Raw genomic sequence first — 24438 nt, forward strand, 5'->3', positions numbered from 1 at the left:
TCTTTTCTCGTACAAGAGAAATGAATCGCTATTATTGCAATACTTAAGGTTAAGTACAGTGCATACAGTAAAAGCAGAATTATAAAATAATACTGTAAAAGCATTGATATGGTTTCTTAGCCATATGATACTTTAAAATGGATAAAATAGATACATACATATATACATTGACTAATCGTACTCAACTGGTGCTTCTAACTACGCCTACCCCAGTGTACCTGACCTAAGCCTAATACGTGGGCGGGAGTAGATAAGTAGCAGTTTAAGTTAAGTTTGCTTTGCCAAGGGTCTAACTCAAGAATTCTCTGTAAGGGGTTATTCAGTTCTGTACCTGGGATTTAGAAGGCTGGAGGGCTGGTATCTCAATCTCAGGACTTGATATCCCAGCTGCCTGCGAGGGCAGCTGGAAACGCTGGAGGCTGGATTTCTCGGCAGGAGAAAAGGCAGCGTCTCTCTCTCAGCGCGTCAAAAGGGAGGGGCAGCGTCCGTGGGCTTTCTCTCAGCTGGGCTCCTCGGCAAGTCGCGCTGCTCCAATCTCGTCACCACCACCGTGTGTTTGCTTAGGGCAATGTCGGTAATATTTATACCTGAAAGGTGCCGAGATTGACGTAAGGATGGACATGAATACGTCAATAAGGATGTCATAAGAACTGGTCTTTCTTACATTCTTTACTGGAGTTCTTGGCTAAATCAAAACCAATAGCTGCGGGAGATTTCCCAGGTTGCTGGAGGTTTGATTTGTTTTGAGAACTCGGTATGCTTTCTATGGGGGCTGGAGGAATAGTGCTTGCTTAATGTGGTAGCATGCGCTATGACCTAATCAGAAAGCGGGTCTCTGTGCCGTTGTATGGCCACTATTGATTTATTAACCGGGCAAGGGTCAGAAGCAGGAATATTAATACAGTTCCCATAGGAAATACTTCACACCCACTCCACGGAATTTATGTCCATATTTACTAACCTAAGCATAGTAAACATAACATAACATAACTAATAATGAATGTGTATTCAAACCGCCCCAAAATACATTAATTGGATTTAGCGTAACACATGAAAATATGAATATAGTTACTGTATGCATTCAAGCAGTGTAATCATTCAAAGAGGATGCACTTTTTATATCAGCACGAATGATTTGCGAAAATAACACATGAAATGGCTCTTAATACAGAAGAAAAATTGCGAGACCATTTCATCACATAAAATATAATTCTACTTGCAAACAACCTAGAGGTCGAGGTAATGTCTACTAGAGTTACCTAAAAATAGAAGTTTCTGTTCTCCAGGAATAGTTTACTTTAAGCAGAAGATAAGTGCCTGAAAGGTAAATATTATGGATGTTGGAGAAAAAATTCCTGTTTGCAGTAGCAGACTCGAAAAAATTCTCAATGGCTTTGTTTTTTTAAATTGAAGGCCAAATTCAGAGTTCAGGGAACGCTGTGTGCATGTTTGCTCAAAGTCATTCTTTCTGTTCTGGTGAAAACATCATATCATTTAGATGTTCGAAAAAACAGTCAACAGCTTCTGGTGATAGTTCGACTAGGTTGGAAAATGACGCTACCATGCAGTCATGAGCATGATCGCTTTCAGTGATGGTTTGATCAGCATTGCTGACAGATGGTCGTACCTGATCGATGCTGCTTTCATCTTGTACTTCACTACCCTTCAATCGCAGTGGTGAAGTCTCCACGAATGCCGTCATCAGGATTGGTAGCCGCTGGGGACAGCACAATGCATGAGCCTTAACTGGACTCAACAAAGTCTCTGCATCCAATGGCACTTCTGATTGTAGTGTGAGACAGGTGTCCAACACGCATTCCTCGCCGTATAGCAAGCACCTTAATACAGGCATAACACAAGACTGCCACAAGGGTCTGAATGAAAGAAACCAAGTCATATTTAAATCTCGTAGCCATGCTAGTCCAAGGACTTTAGTTATGCGGTCCCGGTAGCGGATAGCTAGGATCGTTTCTTCCATTGTTGCTGGAGTCATGTCTGTGACATGGTTTGCCATAGCGAAGCAAAAATAGTAAAAATAGGACGCCTGCTACTAGTCCCAACAGGAGAGGTAGTCCGCCAAAGATGGAATGGACGAAGTTTGGAAAAATACCCAGGATGGCTTTGAATGGGGTCAAAGCTCCCGAAAAAACTGTCTTAACCCCTTCGACGCTCATGACGAGCTGGGCTCGTCATGAAGTAGCCTCCTGCTACGCTGATGACGATCCCAGCTCGTCATGAAAGCATGAGGATCCCGGAATCCCAGCACAGCAGGGGAATTCCCATAGCATTCAACGTGTTAAATACACTTGCGATACCATTTGTATCAGAAATATTTAAGATTTCGTTTAGTATTTCTGCGAAGTGTTGGGGGCTATTTGTTGATAACAGTGAATGAATCTCTGCCGTTGTCCTTGCAACTTGGAGATCATACGTTTCTTTTGATGACGTCAGCCTGGTTGGCGTCTGTAGGAGCACAGTCTTCATTCTGCTTGAAGTATCAATTCGAATAGAAGAGAAATTAAAACTGGGCCATAACCTTGCCTCCCTGTCTGGAGTATCGTTTGGGAACAATACTCTTTCACAGCACATGACCCTGGTAGTCACCCTTACGAGATAAGGTTTTCCGGGCATTAAGCCACAACACTTATGATCTACAATTAGAATGTAACTCCCGTTCAAGAGTCTCATAAAGAATGGTTCTATTCGTGTTGCAGGTGCGCCTAGTTGGTGACATGAAAGGTTATTTGAAGTCCCTTCACAGGCCCCATGCAAATTTATACCCTGACACAGAAGTATACCGCTTAGTGATTTTGCACAATTATTGCCACTAAGAAATACACTCTGTCCTTTGTTACTGACACATGTGTGTGTATAGGGCAAGTTCCATGTTGAGTTAATGTATCCTTTACCCAACCTTTCATACTGGCCTGCCTGTATATATTTTTGGCAGTATTGAAACTGGAAAGACGTTATCGGAATATTTATTATCCCATGTATTATCCATTCAATGACAGGTCGTTCCGACATTGTCAATGGTAATCTCTCAAGTTTTTCAATGCTCAGAATTGTATAGTCAGCACCCTTCTGTGCCAAACTGATTTGTTTATCAGTAAGGTTAAAGATATTAAATAATGACGTTGTGTTGATTAAACGCCAAGGCACATAGCCTGAACGCAGATTTTGTAACGTCCAGCCAAGCTGTACAATAGAACGTAATTGGGACTGGCCGTGTTGTAACATCAGTAAGTCCTGCTCTATTATATCGATTGCTGGAGACACAATACTGTCCAGTGAATATATTCTGGAAGACAGAGTCATTAACCCATTGTCCACAACAGAAAGTGATTTTTCCAAATTAACACGGTCAATTTCCCGTATTTTTTCTGCTGTCTCAATTTGAGTTTCTTTCCAAGCTTCGTTATAAGCTGCATATATAGAGGCCGCTATGAAACGTTTTTGACGCTGTTTGCGTGGTCCCATAATGAAATCACGCAAGTCAGCACCTTCATTAAGTAAAGTTAGGTGTTGCTTAATTTCTGCCAGTGTGGATGTATGTAGCCATTGAAGGCAGAGCTTTCCCACACTGTAAGTAGTTACAATCCCTGGATGTTGTCTTTGGGAGTATCTAGGGTCTGGCCTGGTCAATTTGAACCCCTGTATTTTGTTCAAGAATCTGTCTTGACAGTTATTCGTGTCTGTGGGCCAGATCAACCATTGTTTCCAATCAGGATGTGTTCTGTTTTGGTTTAAAATATGGGTTACGTCTATCTCAACATCCGTAGTGCTATTACTGTCCGTTGTTGGTTTTGGAATAGACGGTTTGTTTAAGTCTTTGATTTTGGCTAGGCCAAGACAGGTAGTCTGTTGAATCGTGTCATTCAAATATATAATTTGTTATGGGATCATGCAGGCTCTAAACAATGATTCTATACCCTGCACTTGCCAATCTTTTGTGCCCCAGATCGTTTTCGTTTCAATGTTATTGTTCCAGAAATCAAAACCAAATGTATTCATTTTTTCAAAGAATGAGTCTGAATATATCAATTTTGTGTTTGTAAGCATGGTTTTCACTCCTGTCTCATTTAACAATTTGAAATAGAATGTTTCTGCATTACTTGTGTTAAACCCTGAAAAGTATGAATATTTATCATAAAATGTTTTTGAACTGCCTTTTGGTGGAGTTGCACAATGTTCCCATTGGTTATAATTTAAAACATTTCTAAGTTGAGAAGATTTATGCAGATAATGGTTACCATAGTGGTTGTAGCAAAACATTTGATCGTAATTAGAAGAACCTTGCAAATAATCATGTTCTGTAAATTTAGCAGACATCACAAGATCAGACATCATATCATTAATACTTTCAAAGTCCCAATCATCAGCAAATGTGCTAGGTTTTACAAAGTCACTCAATGAAATCTTGAATTGGTGTGGATACTTCAGGAGTTCAACCGGGCCATATATTTCGTATTCAGTATTGTCCCATGCTACCCCGCCGGGTATAGGATTGGCTGTGAAGTTTACTGAAGAAAGTTCTCTTTTCTCGACGTGTGAAGATGTGTGTGGTTTAAGGACCAAGTTGATTTTCTGGCTTGCTGTGTCCATTGTAGCATATTTTCCCTCAATGAAGTGTCCCAAGCATAGTACCATGATGAGCCAAAGTATGAGGATAAATACACCAAATGCCACCCAAATTTCAATCCATGGAGAAATCAGATAGGTTTCTTTTAGTTGATGAAAAAGTTCCTTTGCTTTGTCTTTAAAAGTTTTTGTTGTTGGCTGTAATTCTGGTTCACTCAGATCTTCAGAAAAATCATCGAAGTTGATGAAGTAGCCGGATGCTGTTCTGTCAATTGTTCTAATTGCTTCTGGATCACTTTTTGCTTTTGGAATTTGTTTTGTTTCATCAGCATAGTCATGTGTTACTTCTTGTAGGTTGGTGTTTCTTGATGAAAAGTTTTGATTTGGGTTTTAAGAGGTTCAAATGTGATTAGTCTTTCAGTTTGAACCTCTGTGGATGTAGCAAACCTTGGCGTTCTGCTACTTCTCGGGAGTCCACTTGGCCTACTACTTGTTATCGGCCACATGATTGTGGTTTAACCAGGTCGATGGATACAACTCGGTTCTCCTTTTTACCAGCAAGGGGCGGTAGTACTACTGATCTTGTCCCGTTGACAGACAAGACAGGAACTGCTTTTCTGTAAGAAGGCCCAAATTCCTTCTTTACCGCGATCTTCTCTCTGACCAGATCCCCGATCTTTGGAATCCAGACAGGCCTTGCTGGGACAGGTGGTTTCTCTTCAGTGGTTGTTGGCTGTTGTTTCAATTTTATGTTGCTCAGGTCTTTTCTTGTTTCATTTAAGTCCTGTAAAATAGCCAAGCGATCTTTGATATCAAAGCATTTTTCTGTAACCACTGAAGTCTGACTATCTAAGTCCTGGACTAACATTCTAGTCCCAAACAATAGTTCGTACGGACTAAGACCTCTCAGAGAATTTCTTGGCAGATTATTAAGACTACGTTGGACACTTATTAGATGTTTGACCCACCCAGCTCCCGAACCTAATACCTTTGCTGTTATAGATTGCTTTATGTCACAGTTTTTTCTTTCCACAATTCAGTTTCCCTCGGGATGAAAGGGACAAGAGTACCGCAATGCAATGCCCATGCTGGTCATGGCCTCCTTATAAGCTCGAGAGCTAAAAGCAGGACCCTGGTCAGAATGCAGCATGCCAATTGCGTATGTGCCGATAAAGACTCGCAAATCTTTTATAACAGTTCTGGCATCAGCCGATCGCTGGGGCCACATCCATATGAATCTCGTGCATGAATCCACTGCGACCATGATATATTTATAGTTACCATCCCTTTGTAAGGGACCGCAGTGGTCCAGGTAAACACAGGCTAATGGTTTATCTGAGATTAGAAGGGGAGTCTGGGCTGGTCGTTTCACTGTTGATACCTTCATTCTTTGACATATTTCACATTCTAGAACATAGTTCCTAGTTTGTCTTCTCATTTTCGGTCACCAGTATCTCTGTTTTAATAACGATACTGTGGCTGAAACGCCAGCATGTACAGAAGCAAGCCCTTCGTGTGCCGCTATAATGAGTCCTAACCTATGTTCCATGTTTGGAATAGCCCTATCCCCCACTCCAGGGATTCGAGCAAATGGAACGTTATTCGCATCAGTTATGTATGAGTACTTTACAGGAAAGCCTTTCGGGAGTGTTTCTATCGCACCTTTTACCGTAGCGTAGACAGCCTGTAATATTTCGCTGTCTATTTTTGTTTTTGACCGAGTGATGGCAGCTACGGAAGCCGCTTGCACAGCTGCCTTTGCGGCCTCATCAGCCAATTAATTCCCTGCAACGTGAACGCCATCACGTTGATGACTCAGTGTATGTATCACGTGAGTCTTTTGTAGTTCTTTTTGTAAAAGAACTACTTGTTCCCAAAGCATTTTATGCTTGATTGTGCCACCTTTTGCATCTTTAAAACCGTTCTGAACCCAGATCTGCAAGTATTCATTGTAAGATTGAACGCAATAGTACGAATCGCACACTATGAGTGTGGGGAATTCTCGATCGGTATTTTCAAGCGCCATCTTAAATGCTAGTAGTTCAGCTCGCTGAGCTGTACAATCTCCTAGAGATTGCGTTTTAGTGACCAGTGGTCTAAATTTTCCTTCATGCCAGCGACCTTTAACGATCGCGCACGCAGCACTGTAAGCTTGTTTACCCCCGACTGCGGGTTGTGCTGATCCGTCCGTGTATATTATACAGCCGTAATGTTCTAGAGGCAGAATTTCGGTCGGCAGAGGACATTCAAATTCATATTGGAGAAATTCTTGTGTTTTTAAATTAGTATCGAATTCGTATACCACGTCTGTTGCAGCAAGGGAATTGGCCCACTGTATCCATCTCGGATGTAGGGCTTTAGCATTCGGAATGCTTGCCTTTGTTACCGCCTCCAGGGTTGGTATTGGTGTCACGATGATTATTCGTTTACCTTGTGCTAGGGCTCTTTCTTTCGCTATAGCAGTTTGTACCGCGGTCAGAAATTTTTCCGTTGGGCTAAATTTCATTTCAGCTTTTGTGTACAAGTGTGATTTGTATGCTATTGGTACCTTTTCTCCCTCATTAGAGGTCAGGTATGTGAATCCGCATCTTCCTGGGATGACTCGAATCACAATGTTTTGTGTGTTGTCCTGTGTTTGCAGTTTTGTTTTAACTAACATGTCTGTTTGTAAAGATCTCAAAATTTCTGTGTGTTTTTGAGTCCAGTTGATTCTTTTAAAATCTGGTTTTATTAGATCATAGAGGGGTTTGACCCTCTCTGCATAATTTATAATGTAAGTTCTTCCGAAATTTAGGATACCTAGAATTGATTGTAAGTTTTTTAGTGTTCTGGGTGCTTGGATTACAGCACATTTCTCTAGGAAATTGTCAGCCAGGCTTTTGCCTTCACTTGATAATTCATATCCTAAAAACAGGACAGTTAGATGGGCAATTCTTGACTTTTTAAAGTTGAATTTGTAACCCTCTGCTGCGAACCCAAGTATTATGGTGTTCACTCTTTTCAAGTGAGTATCCAAGTCATCATCTGTTAGATAGATGTCAACGACATAAGATAATGCCTCATCATCATATATTTGTAGTAGCTCTGTTACTCTCGCTGAGAATAATCCTGGGCTATTCTTGAACCCCTGTGATAAACGACTGAAATTTTTTTGCGCGCCATTTATTGAAAACGCAGTCAAATATCTGCTTTCTGGTGCTATATTTTGACAAAAGAATCCATTAGAGATGTCTAATGTTGTTTTGTATTTTTTGCGCACTATGTTATTCATTAGTGCTGCACTGTGTGAGTTTTGCACTGCAAAAGTTTTGCAACATGAGTTCAAGTGTCTGTAGTCCAAAACAAGACGATATGAATTATCTGGTTTGGAGACAGGAAACAAGGGATTGTTCATTTGTGAGGTGCAAGTTTCAATCACCCCCTGGTATTCAAGTTGATCTAGGATCTCTTTTACCTGTTTTTTAGCTTCTTGCTTAATTGGGTACTGCCTCTGTGCAGTAGGTTGTGATTTTAACTGGATTTTGTGAGGAGGAGAGTCCTCATCCCATCCCACATGGTTTTTATATAATGCAGGAGCTTGGGCTACTGCCCACTTTCTTGCAAGTGTATATTTTTTATGTATTGGAATATGATTTGAGAAGGCAGGCATAATTATTTCTTCGCCATGAGGGCACTCCCTGACAAACTCTGGTGGCCAGTCTTTTTCAGCTAGAAGGATGTCATAGCCCTTGGAGAGATTATCCCAAAATAGACCCCTTATTTTCCTAGTCTTATCCCCCTCTATACGCAATGTTATTTCATATATTTTATGAGGTTTGCTAACTCTGGTATCTGCAGTTTCCACCTGAATGTATTCATTCGTGTCCACTGTCTCCAGATGATTCATCAGGATCTTGCGAGCTATGCTCACTTCTGCTGCGCTGTCTAGCATTGTCTGAGCCCATTCTCCGTTTTTCAGCTGTGTCCTCAGTATCCTCGGCATGTTTGATTACTTTAATACTGGCTACCTTCTTCTTTGGAAATTGTAATTTTTTATTTTGATGAGCAGGTTCCTTGTCTTTGGACTTGACGTGCTCTTCCCTGTGTTCTGATCGTCCTCTTCTTTCCGATTTCTGCGAGGAAGTCTGAAAAGATTGAGAGGGACGTGTATCAATATCTTGATATCTGTCAGGTTTTTTATATTATCCCTATTTCTAAGGTTGTATTTTTTCACAGAGGGCTCCCTTTGGGGAGACTTGCGTCCTTGGTCCGGAGATCTTTCTCTCCGCCGAGGAGACTTTCCTCTGGTTTGGAATCTTTTTTCCTTTGGAGTAGATTGTTTATTTCCATCCCAGCTCTTTTTTTGAGTGTTTAGATTATTTTTAATAAATACCTTTTCAGGATTTTCAATTAGTTGGGGTTTCACTGGTTTCCCACCCAAACTATCTCTTCCTAGTTCTTCATAGGATTTTTCTATGATTCTGGCAATTTCAAATGGTTGGTCTGCTATATTTATCTCTTTCAACCTCTGGCAGATCGCCACATTTGCTGCTTCTCCCTTTATATTGGCTAGTAATATTGCCGAGACCTGTTTGAAGTCTTTTAGTAATTTCATAACCAGAGTTAGGGCCGGTTCTGGACCGTATTCATCTTGAATTTGTTTTAGCACATCTGGTATTACTGACATGGATGGAACACCATGTGTTTTTGTGTAAATGGAAGCAAAGACTGTACCCCAAGTGTCACAGTCCTCCACATGTGGTGCGATTCCCATTGGAAGACAGATAGTCAGAATCCTGTGTTTCTCAACAGGGGTGGTATCCGGAAATACCGCCTCTATTTGAGTGATTTTTTGTGCTAACCAGAATGGAATTTGTTCCCGTTTTGCGGGTACTTTACCTAGACAGGACTGTATGTTCTGTGGTGTAATTTTATTTGTGTTCCCCTGATGAGGGGTCAGCTGTGGAATTTTAATAGCTGGTTGGACTGTTGAAGTCCGCATTACATATTGGACTAATTGTCTATGTATTTTAATTAGTTGTTTTAGCTGTGCTAAAAGATCTGGTGCAGACATTTCTTCAATGTCTGGATGTGGTGTGTATCCGGCTAGGACCGGCCACGTTGCTCCTGGTCAACCTAGTGGACCGAGCCTGGTGATGTGATTATTGTGTTTTAGGGCGCCATTAAACAAGAGCAAGTGCTCTTGTTATTTGAGTGGTATTTCCACCTCCTCGAAAGGAGTATACTCATTCGGAGGTTCCTCTATTTTGTAATAGTGGAAGTCCTTTGTTACAGCGTTTGCTGCTGGAAAGTTTATCCATGAATAGAATACCTCTGTCTGCCGATATTCGTGTGCCTCAATTACGAATATGACTGTACCACCTCTCGGTGTCAGTCCATTTTCTATAAGTTTTAATGTTATAGTTTTCCTTATGTTGACCGGGATGAGTATTGCGTCCGGGTCTTGCTGTAGGAGACTATTGTCAGCTGCTAGGAGTTCAGCTGCTACTCTAGCTGTCTCCCTTCCTTCTTCACTGTCTGACATTTTACTGAAAGGAAGGTTATTTTGTTTATTTGCAGATCAGGTTTCTATGGAAACAAAGATTAGATGCACAATATTTTGGAACAGTGTATCCTTCAACGTTGAATAAACCAAGAACCATACATAGGAGTCTCCCTCTACTAAGTTTGGCGGATTTAACCTTTCACCCACTCCAGACGTCTTTGGAGTATTATGGGAAAAAAGGGTCTGAGTGAAAAAGCACGACTGAGTTACTCTAATGTCTTACATTAGATTTATCGCCTATCCAAACCGTTGGGCGCCATGTAGTGTAGTTCCTATTATCCCAATAGGCTCTGCGCATTGGAATAATATCTTCAATAGTATAGACGTAGGACTGTGGTTAACTAGGTCTTCTACTGACGATATTAGACTTAAAGTTTATGTGTGTGCCAGCTAGCTCAGAGTTCACTAGAAGCTTTCTCGAATAGGCAAGGAGGAGTTTAACCTCCCTGGATAGACAAGAAGGGATTTAGTTTCTGACAACCATAGAACATGACAACTTTGCTCTCCCCTAATCAAGAGTATATCTCTAGAGTCGTGTGAAAACAAAAGACAACTTATTTTACTCAGTCAGTACGTGCATTCTTAGTTTCACCAGATTGTAGAGAAAAGGAAGAGACGGGCGTGTTCAATAAAAAGGTGTTATTTATTGATCAGTCTCTTTTCTCGTACAAGAGAAATGAATCGCTATTATTGCAATACTTAAGGTTAAGTACAGTGCATACAGTAAAAGCAGAATTATAAAATAATACTGTAAAAGCATTGATATGGTCTCTTAGCCATATGATACTTTAAAATGGATAAAATAGATACATACATATGTACATTGACTAATCGTACTCAACTGGTGCTTCTAACTACGCCTACCCCAGTGTACCTGACCTAAGCCTAATACGTGGGCGGGAGTAGATAAGTAGCAGTTTAAGTTAAGTTTGCTTTGCCAAGGGTCTGACTCAAGAATTCTCTGTAAGGGGTTATTCAGTTCTGTACCTGGGATTTAGAAGGCCGGAGGGCTGGTATCTCAATCTCAGGACTTGATATCCCAGCTGCCTGCGAGGGCGGCTGGAAACGCTGAAGGCTGGATTTCTCGGCAGGAGAAAAGGCAGCGTCTCTCTCTCAGCGCGTCAAAAGGGAGGGGCAGCGTCCGTGGGCTTTCTCTGAGCTGGGCTCCTCAGCAAGTCGCGCTGCTCCAATCTCGTCACCACCACCGTGTGTTTGCTTAGGGCAATGTCGGTAATATTTATACCTGAAAGGTGCCAAGATTGACGTAAGGATGGACATGAATACGTCAATAAGGATGTCATAAGAACTGGTCGTTCTTACATTCTTTACTGGAGTTCTTGGCTAAATCAAAACAATAGCTGCGGGGGATTTCCCAGGTTGCTGGAGGTTTGATTTGTTTTGAGAACTCGGTATGCTTTCTATGGGGGCTGGAGGAATAGTGCTTGCTTAATGTGGTAGCATGCGCTATGACCTAATCAGAAAGCGGGTTTCTGTGCCGTTGTATGGCCACTATTGATTTATTAACCGGGCAAGGGTCAGAAGCAGGAATATTGATACAGTTCCTTTAGGAAATACATCACAGCACTGCTTATGACCTCACATATGACATCACACATGACATGTTCTATGTTCATGGTGTACTGTAGAACTCTGTACTTAATGAGAGTTTCATTGTACAATAGACTTTTGAATTTACTATCTCTGATTTGGTTTCCTTGGTTAAAAATTCTGTAGACAAGGATTTAAGAAAAGTCAAAAATTGAAGTTAGGCAGAAAAGTACAATATGATTACTCCACAGGAGTGACTTGCCATTGACAGCAGGTAAAATCAATAAATTAAGAAAAAACATTATGAAATTATTGTATCAAACGTACAATTATTGAGAGGATCAGCTGTAGGTCTCTTTGCAAAACTTACCTGGAGAAGAGAATAGTACAGCGTCTGACTTATCAACACATTAGATACAGGAACAAAATAGGAAACTGGTACATTCTCCATACCTGACAAAGAGTGTATCATGTTCTTAACTTTGCTTTATGCGGTTAAGGATGTCCCAGTCAAATTCAAGGTACCAGATACATTTGATCATACCAAGTTTATATTAAACAGTTTTTTCTGAACGTCTAGCTTCGTACATAAAGACAGCACAATATTCTGGGGAAGCAGGTCTGGATGAGATTCAGGTTTCTATCCCGAAAATTAATTGTGCCCTATGATGGGATTCGTGCATCCTCTCTTTTCTAAGGTGACCAGATTTTAAAAAAGTACCATTCCACAAACATGAAATTAGGACTAAAAGGTTGCACTGCCCGACGGGCACTGAATGACTTAATTGACAGCATGAACCAACATAGAAAACTCTGACAATGAAGCTCTATAGTGTAATGGAATGCAATATTTTCACACAGTATCATCTTTGTTAAAGTGCTTTCAGAAATGGTGAAAAACCAGAACAATCCCCACAATTCTAGGATGCTTGGTCACTATGTTAAATCTTGTTGTGTAGTTGGTTTGGCTCCACGTTTGTGTTTGGGAAGGTAGTGTTATGGTCCTTTCTTTTTAAAAAACATGATTCCAGACAATGAACTTTGGGCCAGATGTAGGAGCACTAATATCGGTCGGTAACGGCCGAATTCGGCCGTTACCGACCGGTATTAGGGTTTTCCTGATGTAGGGGGCCTATATTTTTACTGATTCTGTAAAGGTTTGATTAATTCCAATTATTCTTAATATCAGTCAGAATTGACTGATATTAAGAATAATTGGAATTAACCAAACCTTTACACTTGGCTATCATTCCAATCACATAACTTTTAACTGGGTCTGAGGGATCTAATATTAAAAAAAAAAATTGATACTCATTAGACACTTTTAATTATTCTCACTGCACGTCTACTTCACGAAACCTGCTCCGCAGTAACTCTGGCGTCGCAGCACACCAAAAAGGTACTAGACCTTTTTGGTGGGGCCCGATGATGAAGCATGACACCGACCAGGTCGGTGTGTGAGGGCTTTCTTACCTACCTAAGTTGGGTCAGGTATTGATTTTTCTCCCAATCTCTCTGCTCCTTCAAGTGGTTACTGTTTTACCACAGACCTCTCTTTTTTTGTTGACTTACTATAACCGGGGATTAAGAGGGTGTCCCAACTCTCCCTGCCTCTCTTCTTGTTGGTACACAATGTGACACACAGACATGCCCTTAGGGCATGTATGTGTGCCACATGTCACACAAGCCTGTACTTGTGGTGCTAGTGGGTGTCAAAGTGACACCCCCTGCACCCTTGCAGGATTCGGTATCTACCGATTCGATAAATACCGAATCGGTATTGCCCATTGATTCCTATGGGCTTCAAGGCCCATAGGAATCAATGGGCAATACCGATTCGGTATTTACCGAATCTGTAAATACCGAATGTTACAGATTCGGTAATTCAAAAAGAAAAATTACCTAAATCTCCCTCCTTCTAATTTACCGATTCATAAATACCGAATCGGTAAAATTCGGTATTTATGAGTCGGTAAATTAGAGTTACCTACATCTAGCCCTTAATGATATAATAATAGAAAGGCATATGTGTTTTTTTAACAAATCACTTGTCATCCCAAAGTGGCACAAATATTCTGTGTGATTTTGATTTATTAATGAGATGGAGTCTGGCATTCTATTTGGATATATTCATGTTATTCTAATCATAAAGAAAATGTTATGGCCAAAAGGATACAAGGAAATAAATCTCAATAGACAAATTACTCAGCTGATTTTCTGATGATGCTTTCCTCTCTAAAAATAGCAATAGGTCTTGGCCCAGCCCCTTCTATTCACTCCTGACCATCAACGTCTCACCTATGTATCTCTTAATCTTGCAAGGTTGCTCTTTGGGCAAGTAACATCAAGTTCATAATTATGTTCAATTTACTAAACATTATTCTACTGACTAATTAAATATTAAACAAAATGTATGTAAGCAAATACACAAATAAATCTTTTTCTGTATACACGGAGAGATATGTGTTTGTGTCTTTTGGCTTCCAAAAATAATAAACACGCTTGCTACAATCCCAATGTGCTGTAACAAATGTATTTCACTTATGTACCAAAAAAAAAATTTAGGTTTCTTAAAAGAACACTCACCCACCAACATAGTTAGTGGCATGCTTCATCATTGGGTTCCTACCCGAGATGCCAAAACATCTCAGGTGTACTACGACGCTTGATTACAGTGAAGCTGTTTTTTTGTTTTGTGAAGTAGTAAATTTGTGAGTGACTACATCAAAGGAATCTGTCCCTTAGGAAATTGTAATTGTGGATCCATTGGGTATGGTTTTAAAACAGTGAAGGTGGATGTGAGGTGAGAAAATATGCTCTCTCACATCTTAGTGTTATGTCAACATGTTTCAGCCAATTATGCGTGCCGTATGAGTCACTGCGGCTTTCTTCAGGACCAAGTTGCTAGGCAAAACCTAGTAAGTAAACGCATGCAGACTAAGGCATGCGTGAATGGTGTGGAGTAATTAATAACTTACGATTTTACCAATCTTCTAATTAATTCTAGAGTGGATAGAATGAGAAAAATATTAAGCATACAATCATGGTAGCGTTTGATGAAATCTGTGCAGAGCCAGCATGTGCCATACAAGAGTGCTTGTCGTGTGAACACTTTTTTTTTATCATTACAGCCTGCGTGTGGTGAACAAGCAATCCTATCCTACCGCATGACGCATGTCTTGCCAAATGGTTATTCCTTTCATTCATTAGTAAAAAGAAGATATATTGTTAAAATCATACCAGTCTGCTCATCCTGCTTGAGCAAGGTTATTTGCCACATTTGTGGGTACATGTGGCAAACAAACACATTTTTCCTTCCACATAAGGCAGACTATGTCTTTACTATCTACAATTGGTGAAATTATTATGTGGTGCTAGCATTCTGGCAAAAGAAGTGCAATGCATACACTCATGAGTTGAGTACCGTGGCTTGTTATGAAAGAAATAAAGGTGAATAAAGAGACACAAAAGTGTCTAAAACTCTGACACCTACTTTAATCGCACTGAATTAGGACACATGGATATTGAGAGGGGGCTTTGCCTATAGTCACACACTGTGGGGTTAATAGTTTTTGTCATACAATGCCTCCTGTAAAGTTTGCATTAACTGTTTGCCTGACTCCTGACAACTTTGTTAGTGGGAAAATCAGGCTAATCTTAAGAATGCGACCCCCTACCCCCAAAACGTACTGTGACAATGCAAGCCACCCGTCATAGTACCTTTTACCATCCTCATCCAGATCCAAATGTTACTGATCCCATGGCTGGCATGGTCTAAATAGCCATGTTGGTTTATTGGCGCTCTGCATTTTCGTGTGCGGATTAGTTAGTACGTCGTGCGTTTGATGCAGGCTGGAGGGAGTCTCGCAGCCCTCCCACACATAGTGCATGTCCCCTGTGGTGTTGTCACAAGGTTAACCTTAAAGTCACCAGACTACGCAAAGGAATAGCTGGGGAATTGAAAGATACATTTTATTACGTGCATACTAGTCTGTTGTCTGTTAACAACTGCCAATTTTTTTACCAAATCAATTCCTCCCGAGTAATGAATAGATTGAAGACCAGTGATATTGACCATTCTTTTAAACTTACAAGAATATTCATACGTGGTAGACACATACTTATTCAGGCACAAAAAGTATAGTGTATAGTTATTCAACAATATGGGTGGTAAAAAAAATATATAAAAATATATATAATGTGCTGGAATGACTCTCCGTCTCATGTTCATGAAGGGCTATTATGTTCTTCAAAATGTGCAGTCATAGAGGATTATTCTGTTCTACACATGTACTTTCTAATGGCAGGTCTAATTATACATGAATGACATTCCATAGTATGTTGTCATTTAATGAATTTTTTTGCATGGCCAGGCGATAAATCCTCTGTTGTTCCTTTTGGAACAGGAGGTCTTGCAAGTTGTCCTGGCCTCCTTCCAGCTGTTCAATAACTACCCACCACATGTTGTTAGGCATGTGACCATCTTTAGAAAGTGATCTATCATCCTTGTTGTATTGCAGTTGCATCTGACATTGCTCCAATGCTTGCAGATCCGGGTCTTGATTTTTCGGCTGGTCATTCCCACATAGCGTAGCTGACAGGGGCATGTGATCATGTAAATCACATTGGTTCAGCGAAAGTTAGTGTGCTTTTTTTATTTTCAACACCTTACCAGGGTACAGATTGAGCTTTTTCATGGCAGTGGTTAGGTGGCATATGCTACAGGTACCACAAGTAAAATAACCCACTACTTGTGGTAGGTCCCGATTATTCAGCACAATGTTTTTTGATTCAGATTGTTTCTTAGGGCATGTGGAAACCAGTCTATCCTTTAATCTTCTGGCTCCCTTGAAGGAGTAAATAGGCTTATCCCAGTTGAACTTCTGTGTTTGCAGAATCCACCAATACTTGTTAATTATTTCGTTGCATGGTTTGAAATTGTGTTGAAGGTGGTGATGCATTTCAAGGGGTGGTGATGTTCATCCGAGCAAGGCTTTGCTGTTGTGATTTTGTGCCTGTTTTCGGGTTGTCCTTATGATCTTTTGTGGGTAGTCCCACTCATGCAATTTGTCGGTAAAGGATTTTGCTTGTCTGTTGAAATTCAAGGTTTTGCTGCAGTTTCTCCTCAACCTTAAAAATTGCTCATAGGGTAAATTCTTTATAAGTGCTTGCGGGTGGAAACGGTCAAATTTTAGTAGTGTATTCTTAACCGTGGGTTTATAAGTCCTGGTCTGTAGTCCGCGATCTTCTGCAACTATTGTAATATCCAAGAAGGTAATGGATGTGCAGTCCACTGTGTCCATAAATTTCAGATTTCTGTCACAGCCATTGATCTATCCCAGGAAGGGTGTAAACTAAGGTATGTTTCTATTCCATATGATAAGAATGCCATTGTTATTCTACGTTCACAATTTTGTATGCCTTCTGTAAGGATGTTGTCATTGAGGATGTGTTTCCATTCAAAATAAAACAAATATAATCCTGCCACACTAGGGGCAAAGGTGCTTCACATTGAAGTCCCAACTGATTGGAGATGCAGGGTTCCTTCAAATTGGAAGAAATTCCTCATCAGGGCTAGGCGAGCACAATCTACTATGAATCTTTGAGAGGAGTTGTATTCCCATTTCTCCTGCTTGAGAGCGTCTCTGATGACTGTCATTGTTTCCTCCTAAGGTAGGCTTGTGTACAAGCTTACTATATCAAAGCTCCCCAGTAAATTGTTTGTGGGATAATTTTCTATACCGTAGAGCAAGTCCAGAAGGTCTTTTGTATCCTACAGGTATGTCGGGTACTCTGTACTATGGTTTTGAGATGAAGTCGCAGAAGTGTTAGTGGCTCCAGGAGAGAGCCTATACCTGGCACGATCGGGCCTCCAGGAGGTGGAGTTCTGTTTTTATGAATCTTTGTGAGTATGTAGAAATAGGGTAATTTGGGGTTCTTCATGCAGAGGAAATCAGTTTCTTTTTTTTCAAATAAGCCCATTTGAGTGGGCTTCTTGCACAATATTTTTGATTTTTGCTATCTGTTGCGAAGGACCCAGGGTTAGGATCTTGTAGTTCTTCCTGTCCCCCAGGAGATGGTTACACTTGGTTCTGTGATACTCTCTATTCTGTGATACAGCACCTTCCCTTTTATCTATCTGTTTTATGATAATTGCTTGAACTGCTATTAATTCTTTAAGTACTCTAGTCTCTTCCTTGCTCAAGTTGTGGTAGGTATCCTTCTCTTGTATTTGTTCCACCTCGTTAAATACTACCTGCTCAAAGGTGAGTAACTCAATGGGGATAGTCGATGCCAGTGGGCAAAAGGTTGATTTATTCTTAAATCCTGTGTCTCCTGGGCTTTCTGTTTCTCCGAGCGGTTCTGGTTTTTTGAAAAAGGCTCTCAATTTAAGTTTCCTTAAAAAATCAGCCAGCTCACAATTGAGAAGAAGTTTGTTGAGGTGGGCTGTGGGCATATTACCCAAACCTTTATTCAAGACCCTCAATTGAGTATCTGTAAGTTTTAATGAAGAGAAAATGGTCACAATGCCTAGTGTGTGATAGTCCCCAGTAGTGTGTCCCTCAACTTGCTCCTAGTATTTGCTCCCATTGTATTCTCTTCCCAATGTACCCAGTTGTCTCTTCTTCCGCCTTGGCCTCTTTTTCACCGCTCTAAAAAAGGAAACCTCTGGTTGAGAGGGAAGTACGGGGTGGGCCTTTGTGAAAAGGATTGCCTCAGCCAAAAAATACGTGGGGTTGCGGTGGAGGGTAAAATTGTTGTGGGAACCCCATTGGATTTTGAAGGGGGGGATACTGCTGACAATGCTGTGCCCATTGTTTGGACCAATTCTTCCCTAGTTGTTTGCTCTTATAACGTCCCTCACTGGACCCACTCCCTGTGTCTGAAGAGACCCCATCGGACGAGTTGTTATCTGATGAGTTATATTATTTTTCAGAGTGGGTATAATCAGGGTCAGAGTAAGGGTATGGTTTTATATAAGAAAAATGTTTCAAATAGTTTTGGAAGATATCATGCAGTGGGTAGTTATTGAATAGCTGGAAAGAGGCCAGGACAACTTGCAAGACCTCCTCTTCGATAAGGAACATCGGTGGATTTTTCACCTGGCTATGCAAATAAATGAATTAAATGACAACTTACCATGGAATGCCATTCACATATAATAAGACCCAACATTAGAAAGTACATTGTGTAGAACAGAATGGTTCTGTATGACTTCATACTTTGAAGAACATAATAGCCCTTCAAGAACATGAGACTGAGAGTCATTCTGGCACATTATTCATGGTATAGGTTTTTCTTACCACTCATACGTTGAATGACTATACACTGCATAATAAAATATGGCTCTCATAGCCCTGGCTGTTTCTTTCTGTAGTCTGGTGACTATAATTTTAACCTTCTGGTAACACCCTGGGTGTGTACTATGTGTGAGAGGGCTGGGTGATCCCTCAAGCCTGCATCAAACATACAATGTAGTAGCTATGTCCACACATGGAATCGTATAGCACTGAGATGCCAACACAGCTATTTGGATCATGGCAGCCCTATGTCCTATGATCAGTAACATTCGGACCTGGATGAGGATGTTAAAAGGTACTATGACCGGTGGCTTGCTTTGACGAAGTACGTTTTTGGGACAGAGGGGGCCGCATCCTTAAGATTAACGTGATTTTCCTGCTAACAATGATTTCAGGAGCCGGGAAAACAGTCAACACAAACTTTATTATATGACAATTAATTATTATCTCCGATGTGTGCAACTACAGGCATCGTCTCCTCTCAAGATCCATTTTGCTGTAATTCAGTGGATTAAAGTAGGTGATACAGTTTTAGGCTCTTTTTTGTCTCTTTATTTACCTTTATTTCTTTCACAAAAAGACTTGATATGCAATACACAAGTGTTTGTATCTTTTTTGCCACAATGCTAGCACCACATAATCCTTTCACCAATTGTAGAAAGTAAAGGCATAGTCTACATTATGCGGCCAGAGAAATGTGTTTGTTTCCCACATGTACTCACACAAGTGACGAAGATCCTTGCTCAATCAGGATGAGCACACTGTTATGATTTCAATAATCTATATTCTTTTGCACTATTGAATGAAAGGAATAACCATTTGGCATGGTATGCGTCATGTTGTAGGATAGGATTGCTTGTTCACCACACGCATGCTGTAATGATGACAAAAAAACAATGTTCACACATGATGAGCACTCTTGCATGGCACACGCTGGCTCTGCACAGATTTCATTAAACGCTTTGAGCTACCATGATTGTATGCATAATGATTTCTCATTATATCCACTCTAGAATTAACAAAAAGATGGGTGAAAATCCTAAATTACAAATTACTCCACACAATTTAAGCATGCCTTTGTGTGCATGCATATGCTGACTAGGGTCCTGAAGAAAGCCACTGTGACTCATACGGCAAGCATAATTGGCTGAAACATGTCGACCTAAGACTAGGATTTGTAAGACCATTATTTTCTCACTTCACATCCACCTTTCAGTGTTTTTAACCCTAGCCAAGGGATCTACGATTTACATTTCCTAAGGGAAAGTTTCCTTTGAGGTAGTTTTAATTCACTCGCAAATTCACTATTTCACCAAAAAAAAACAGCAGAGCTGTAATCAGGTTTTGTAGCACACCTGAGATGCATTAGGCATCTTGAGTGGTAACCCATTGATGAAGCATGCAATCAACTAGGTTTGTGGGTGAGAATTATTTCAAGAAACCTAATGGTCTTTTTGATACATGAGTGAAGTACATTCATTACAGCACATTGGGATGACAGCAAGCTCATTTTCATATGTTTATTACATTGATAAGGGGAAGAGAAACAGGCTTATGTCATCTTCTCACTCTCCTAATTTGTTTGCCTTCCAAAAATAATAGCCCAATTTGTGGTTCAAAATATTATAGTGTGATTGAAATGCTTTCAGTAGTGCCTGTCTTGGTAGTTATACTAATGTCTTTTTTTTTCTTGGCAGGTGGAAACATTGTTATATTGGATGCCTGGGGCAAGAATTCTGGGCCCCATCTTCAGGCCCTTCACTTCAGTTTTGCTTTGGGTGCTGTTATCGCTCCATTGCTTTCCAAGATGGCTTTGAACCTGAGACCTTTGCAAGAGAGTGAAAGCAAGAATACAAGCGTACTCCTTCACAACAGAAACATGGAACTGTTTGGGCTCGAAATATCAATTGACATGTTGCCCTATATTGTGATCAGCACTTACATTTTGTTGGTTTCCTTTGCTTTGTTTATTTTATTTTTGCAAAGTATCCAGAAACATGAGAAAATGGTTGAAACAGAGGATGAGCAGCAAACTGCAATGTACCATAACGCTCTTATGTTACTCATGTTCCTCTTTTTTTTCTTCAACGTCGGTGCAGAGGTTGCCTACGGTAGTTATGTGTTTACCTATGCAACTACCTTCGTCCACATGGATGAGACAAAAGCAGCGGGGCTAAATTCCGTCTTTTGGGGCGCCTTTGCTGTAATCCGAGCCCTTGCCATCTTTTTTGCAGTTTATATGTATCCCGGCACAATCATTCTACTCAGCGTGGTAGGCTGCACGGCATCCTCCCTTCTTATGGTGCTTTTCAATCAGAGCAGCTTGGTGCTTTGGGCAGGCACTGCTGTTTTTGGCGCTTCCTTGGCTGCCTCCCTCCCCAGTGGCATTTCCTGGGCCAGACAGTACACCACAATCAGCGGTAAATCGGCCTCTCTGTTCGTCATCGGTTCAGCCTTAGGAGAAATGGGCATTCCTGTGATTGTGGGATTTCTGCAAGGCAAATTTGAGGAATTTCCAGTACTCATGTACACGATGTTGGGATGTTCTGTGATTTCCACTTTTTTATTCCCAGCCATGTACAAAATAGCAACTACCACACTTGAGAGGACTGCAAAGCACTTGGGAGACGGCGAGGAAAGGAAAGCGCTGCTCTCGGGGCCAGGGCATTATGAAGATGATGAAGATGCGCAAGACTGGAATGAAGTAGACTTTGATGTGATGAAAATGAATGACACAAGAAGGAATTCAGTGATAGAGACTTCTCGGGTTATCCAAGTGGAGTGAGTCCCCGGTAAAAGAAGCAAGCCAGGCTTTGGTGAAGAACCTGACTGTCAAATTGTCCACCTTGACTTCTGGCAGTTCTCCCCTGAAACTCCTTGACAGAGACATAAATGACTAGATGTGTGATGGATGCTGTTTTCTGTGTTTTTTTTCAAATGAACCTGCTGCGTCACAGCAACTGATGAATCAGTGTGGCAGAAGGTATGAAGGAAGCCCTGCAATACCATCAGCTTCTATTTCCACGAGGCCTGTCCAGTTTTCCTAATCTTGGAACAGTCATTCTGGAGCTGGATCTTCATCTCTACTTTACAGATGGTTCTCAATGTTTATATTGCACTACATCTGAACCTGTTTCGGTGACACAATTCCTTTGCCCTGCATAAGACAAGGTGTGGTTTCAGCGACAGGAGCCAGACGGTTATCAGAGTTGACTGTTATTGCACAGGACAATCCGAGGAGAGGACACTGGCTGATTGCCACAGAAATCTGCATTTTCTTTCAATGGATTGCATCCTTCCTCACCGGGTGAACACAAAGAGTCCGCCTGCCACCTTTCACCGTAGAGCCCAAGAACATAGGGCATAGTTCACAAAAGTAATCTGAGACAAAATCCTAACTTTACGACTTCCGGTATTCACAAAAGGCATTTAGGAGTAGTAAAGTTCGGATTTTGTCTTAAGTTTGTCTTAAGTTTTGGTCTTACGATCACCATCACGCCCGGAACTTCGGCGCCATCTTGGACAGCAGACTGACCATGAAGAACCAGGTCAAACGCAGTCTTCTCCACCTGCTTCCTCACACTGTGCACGCTCCGAAAGATCTTCAAATGGCTCTCAGTCTCCACCAGACACACCATCACAGAAGCCCTTGTCACCAGTCGCTTCGACAACGGCAATGCTCTCTATGCATGAACCTCCACTCACCTCCTCGAGGACTACAGACCATTCAAAACGCAGCGGCCAGATTCATCCTTGACCTTCCCAGAAGGGCCCACATCATCTCTTACCTGAAGAAACTCCACTTCCTCCTGATCCACATGAGATGCCTATTGAAGATTCTGACTCATGTCTACAAACCCCTGCACAACAAAGGACCAACCTACATCAACCACTGACTGGACTTCCACCAGCCCACCAGACTCCTGTGATCAATCTCCCTCTCCCTAGCTCACACCCCTCGCATCCACCTAGCAACAGTGAAGGACGCTCCTTCTCCCACTTTGCCGCAAATTCCTGGAACAGCCCCCCTCAATAACCGGATGTCACCCTCGTTTCAGGAGTTCAGAAGAGTACTCAAGACCTGGCTATTCAACTGATGCACCGAGCAGCTTGGAACTCAATGCCTGGATACCCTTGCGGCAGGTGATCAGTCACGCTTAATCTGTCTCGATTGATTAATTGAATCGCACTTTTGGAACACATTGAGAAGAAGTTTCACTGCCGCCAAACCTAGGGCCTTTCAGCTCCCCTCCTCAAAGTCGGGTGCTACAATCAGAGACAAAGGAGAAAATGTAGGACTTGATTTTGTACCTCAAGCTGCAACTTTACACTGAAATATATACATATATTTATATTTTTTCTTTTCACCAACATATGCTTACATCACAACTTTGGGGTAATCTGGATATAGCTTTTGTGTGATTTTTACATGGCTTTTATGTTGCTTTTTACATTTTTGATAACATGTTTATTGCATTTGATATAGTCATTGTAAATTGTGGATTCACCCTGAACACTTAAAGAGGAAGAACATAAATACATAGCACAGCACCCCAGTGTTGGTTTGCTGCCCAGCATACCATGCTTTCAAAAAGTATTCCGGCTGTGTTTTTGTTCAGAATTGCGATTCTCCTATTACCATGACTAGAGAATCTGGATTTCATTAAAGACACACAGGCTAACTTTATGCATATTTCTTTTAATGCAGTCTCCAAGCAGTCGCATACACCACAAAGTAAAAGGTTCCAGAACAGAACATTAGAAACAAATAATAGGCATGAGCCAACAACAATCTGCCTCTTTTAAATGTGGTGAAGAAGAGAATAAATCCACAAATTGTAATCTTCTAAACGATTCTCAGATAGTCAAGACGAAGGAGAAAGACAAACGGACGAGGATCCAAAGGTCAAACGCCTCGAAATTATGAAAGGTTACCTGAAAAGAGAGAGAATTAAATGCCTCCAGAAAGGACACACTCTATAAAAGTTAACAAGTTATTATATGAATTATGAGACATTGTTAACAGAGGAAATAAACATGAGCACTTATTTAATATACGCCTCAGTCATCCAAAGGAAGGGATGGGTGGGATAATGTTAGCATCCGTGTCTTTAATGAAATCAAGATTCTTTAGTCAAAGTAATAGGAGAATCACAATTTCATTACAAGAATGGAGGCTACATTATGCATGTTGGTAGCTTTGTAAGACTACATCAGACATGTGTTCGATAGGTTTGCAATAGTGTTGTGCAAAAGTGCTAGCATTTGACAAAACGGCAGCTTAGAGAATGTCATCCAACTTACCTCCAGACCATAGAGATTTACTTGCCATAGCACCTCTAAGAGAGTGAGCTCAAAATTTCTTAAAGTCAATACCAGCTAAATTCATGACAATTTTAACCCATCTGGCAATAGAGGTTGAGGTTATACCTTTATGGGGTTTATCAAAGGATATATGTAACA

At 40.9% G+C, this 24438-nt stretch overlaps 1 protein-coding gene across 1 annotated transcript in view; it reads left to right on the top strand.

The window, feature by feature from the left end:
• Window positions 1-22439, top strand: part of LOC144761759 (sodium-dependent glucose transporter 1-like) — a 602058-nt gene extending 579619 nt beyond the window's left edge. The window contains exon 4 of the mRNA XM_078647010.1: window positions 20673-22439. Within this exon, the coding sequence (XP_078503136.1) occupies window positions 20673-21760 (1088 nt within the window). The 3' untranslated portion in view covers window positions 21761-22439. The remainder of the gene's footprint in view (window positions 1-20672) is intronic.
• Window positions 22440-24438: the final 1999 nt, after the last annotated feature.

Source organism: Lissotriton helveticus, chromosome 6 (assembly GCF_964261635.1).
Source record: "Lissotriton helveticus chromosome 6, aLisHel1.1, whole genome shotgun sequence".
NCBI lineage: Eukaryota > Metazoa > Chordata > Amphibia > Caudata > Salamandridae > Lissotriton > Lissotriton helveticus.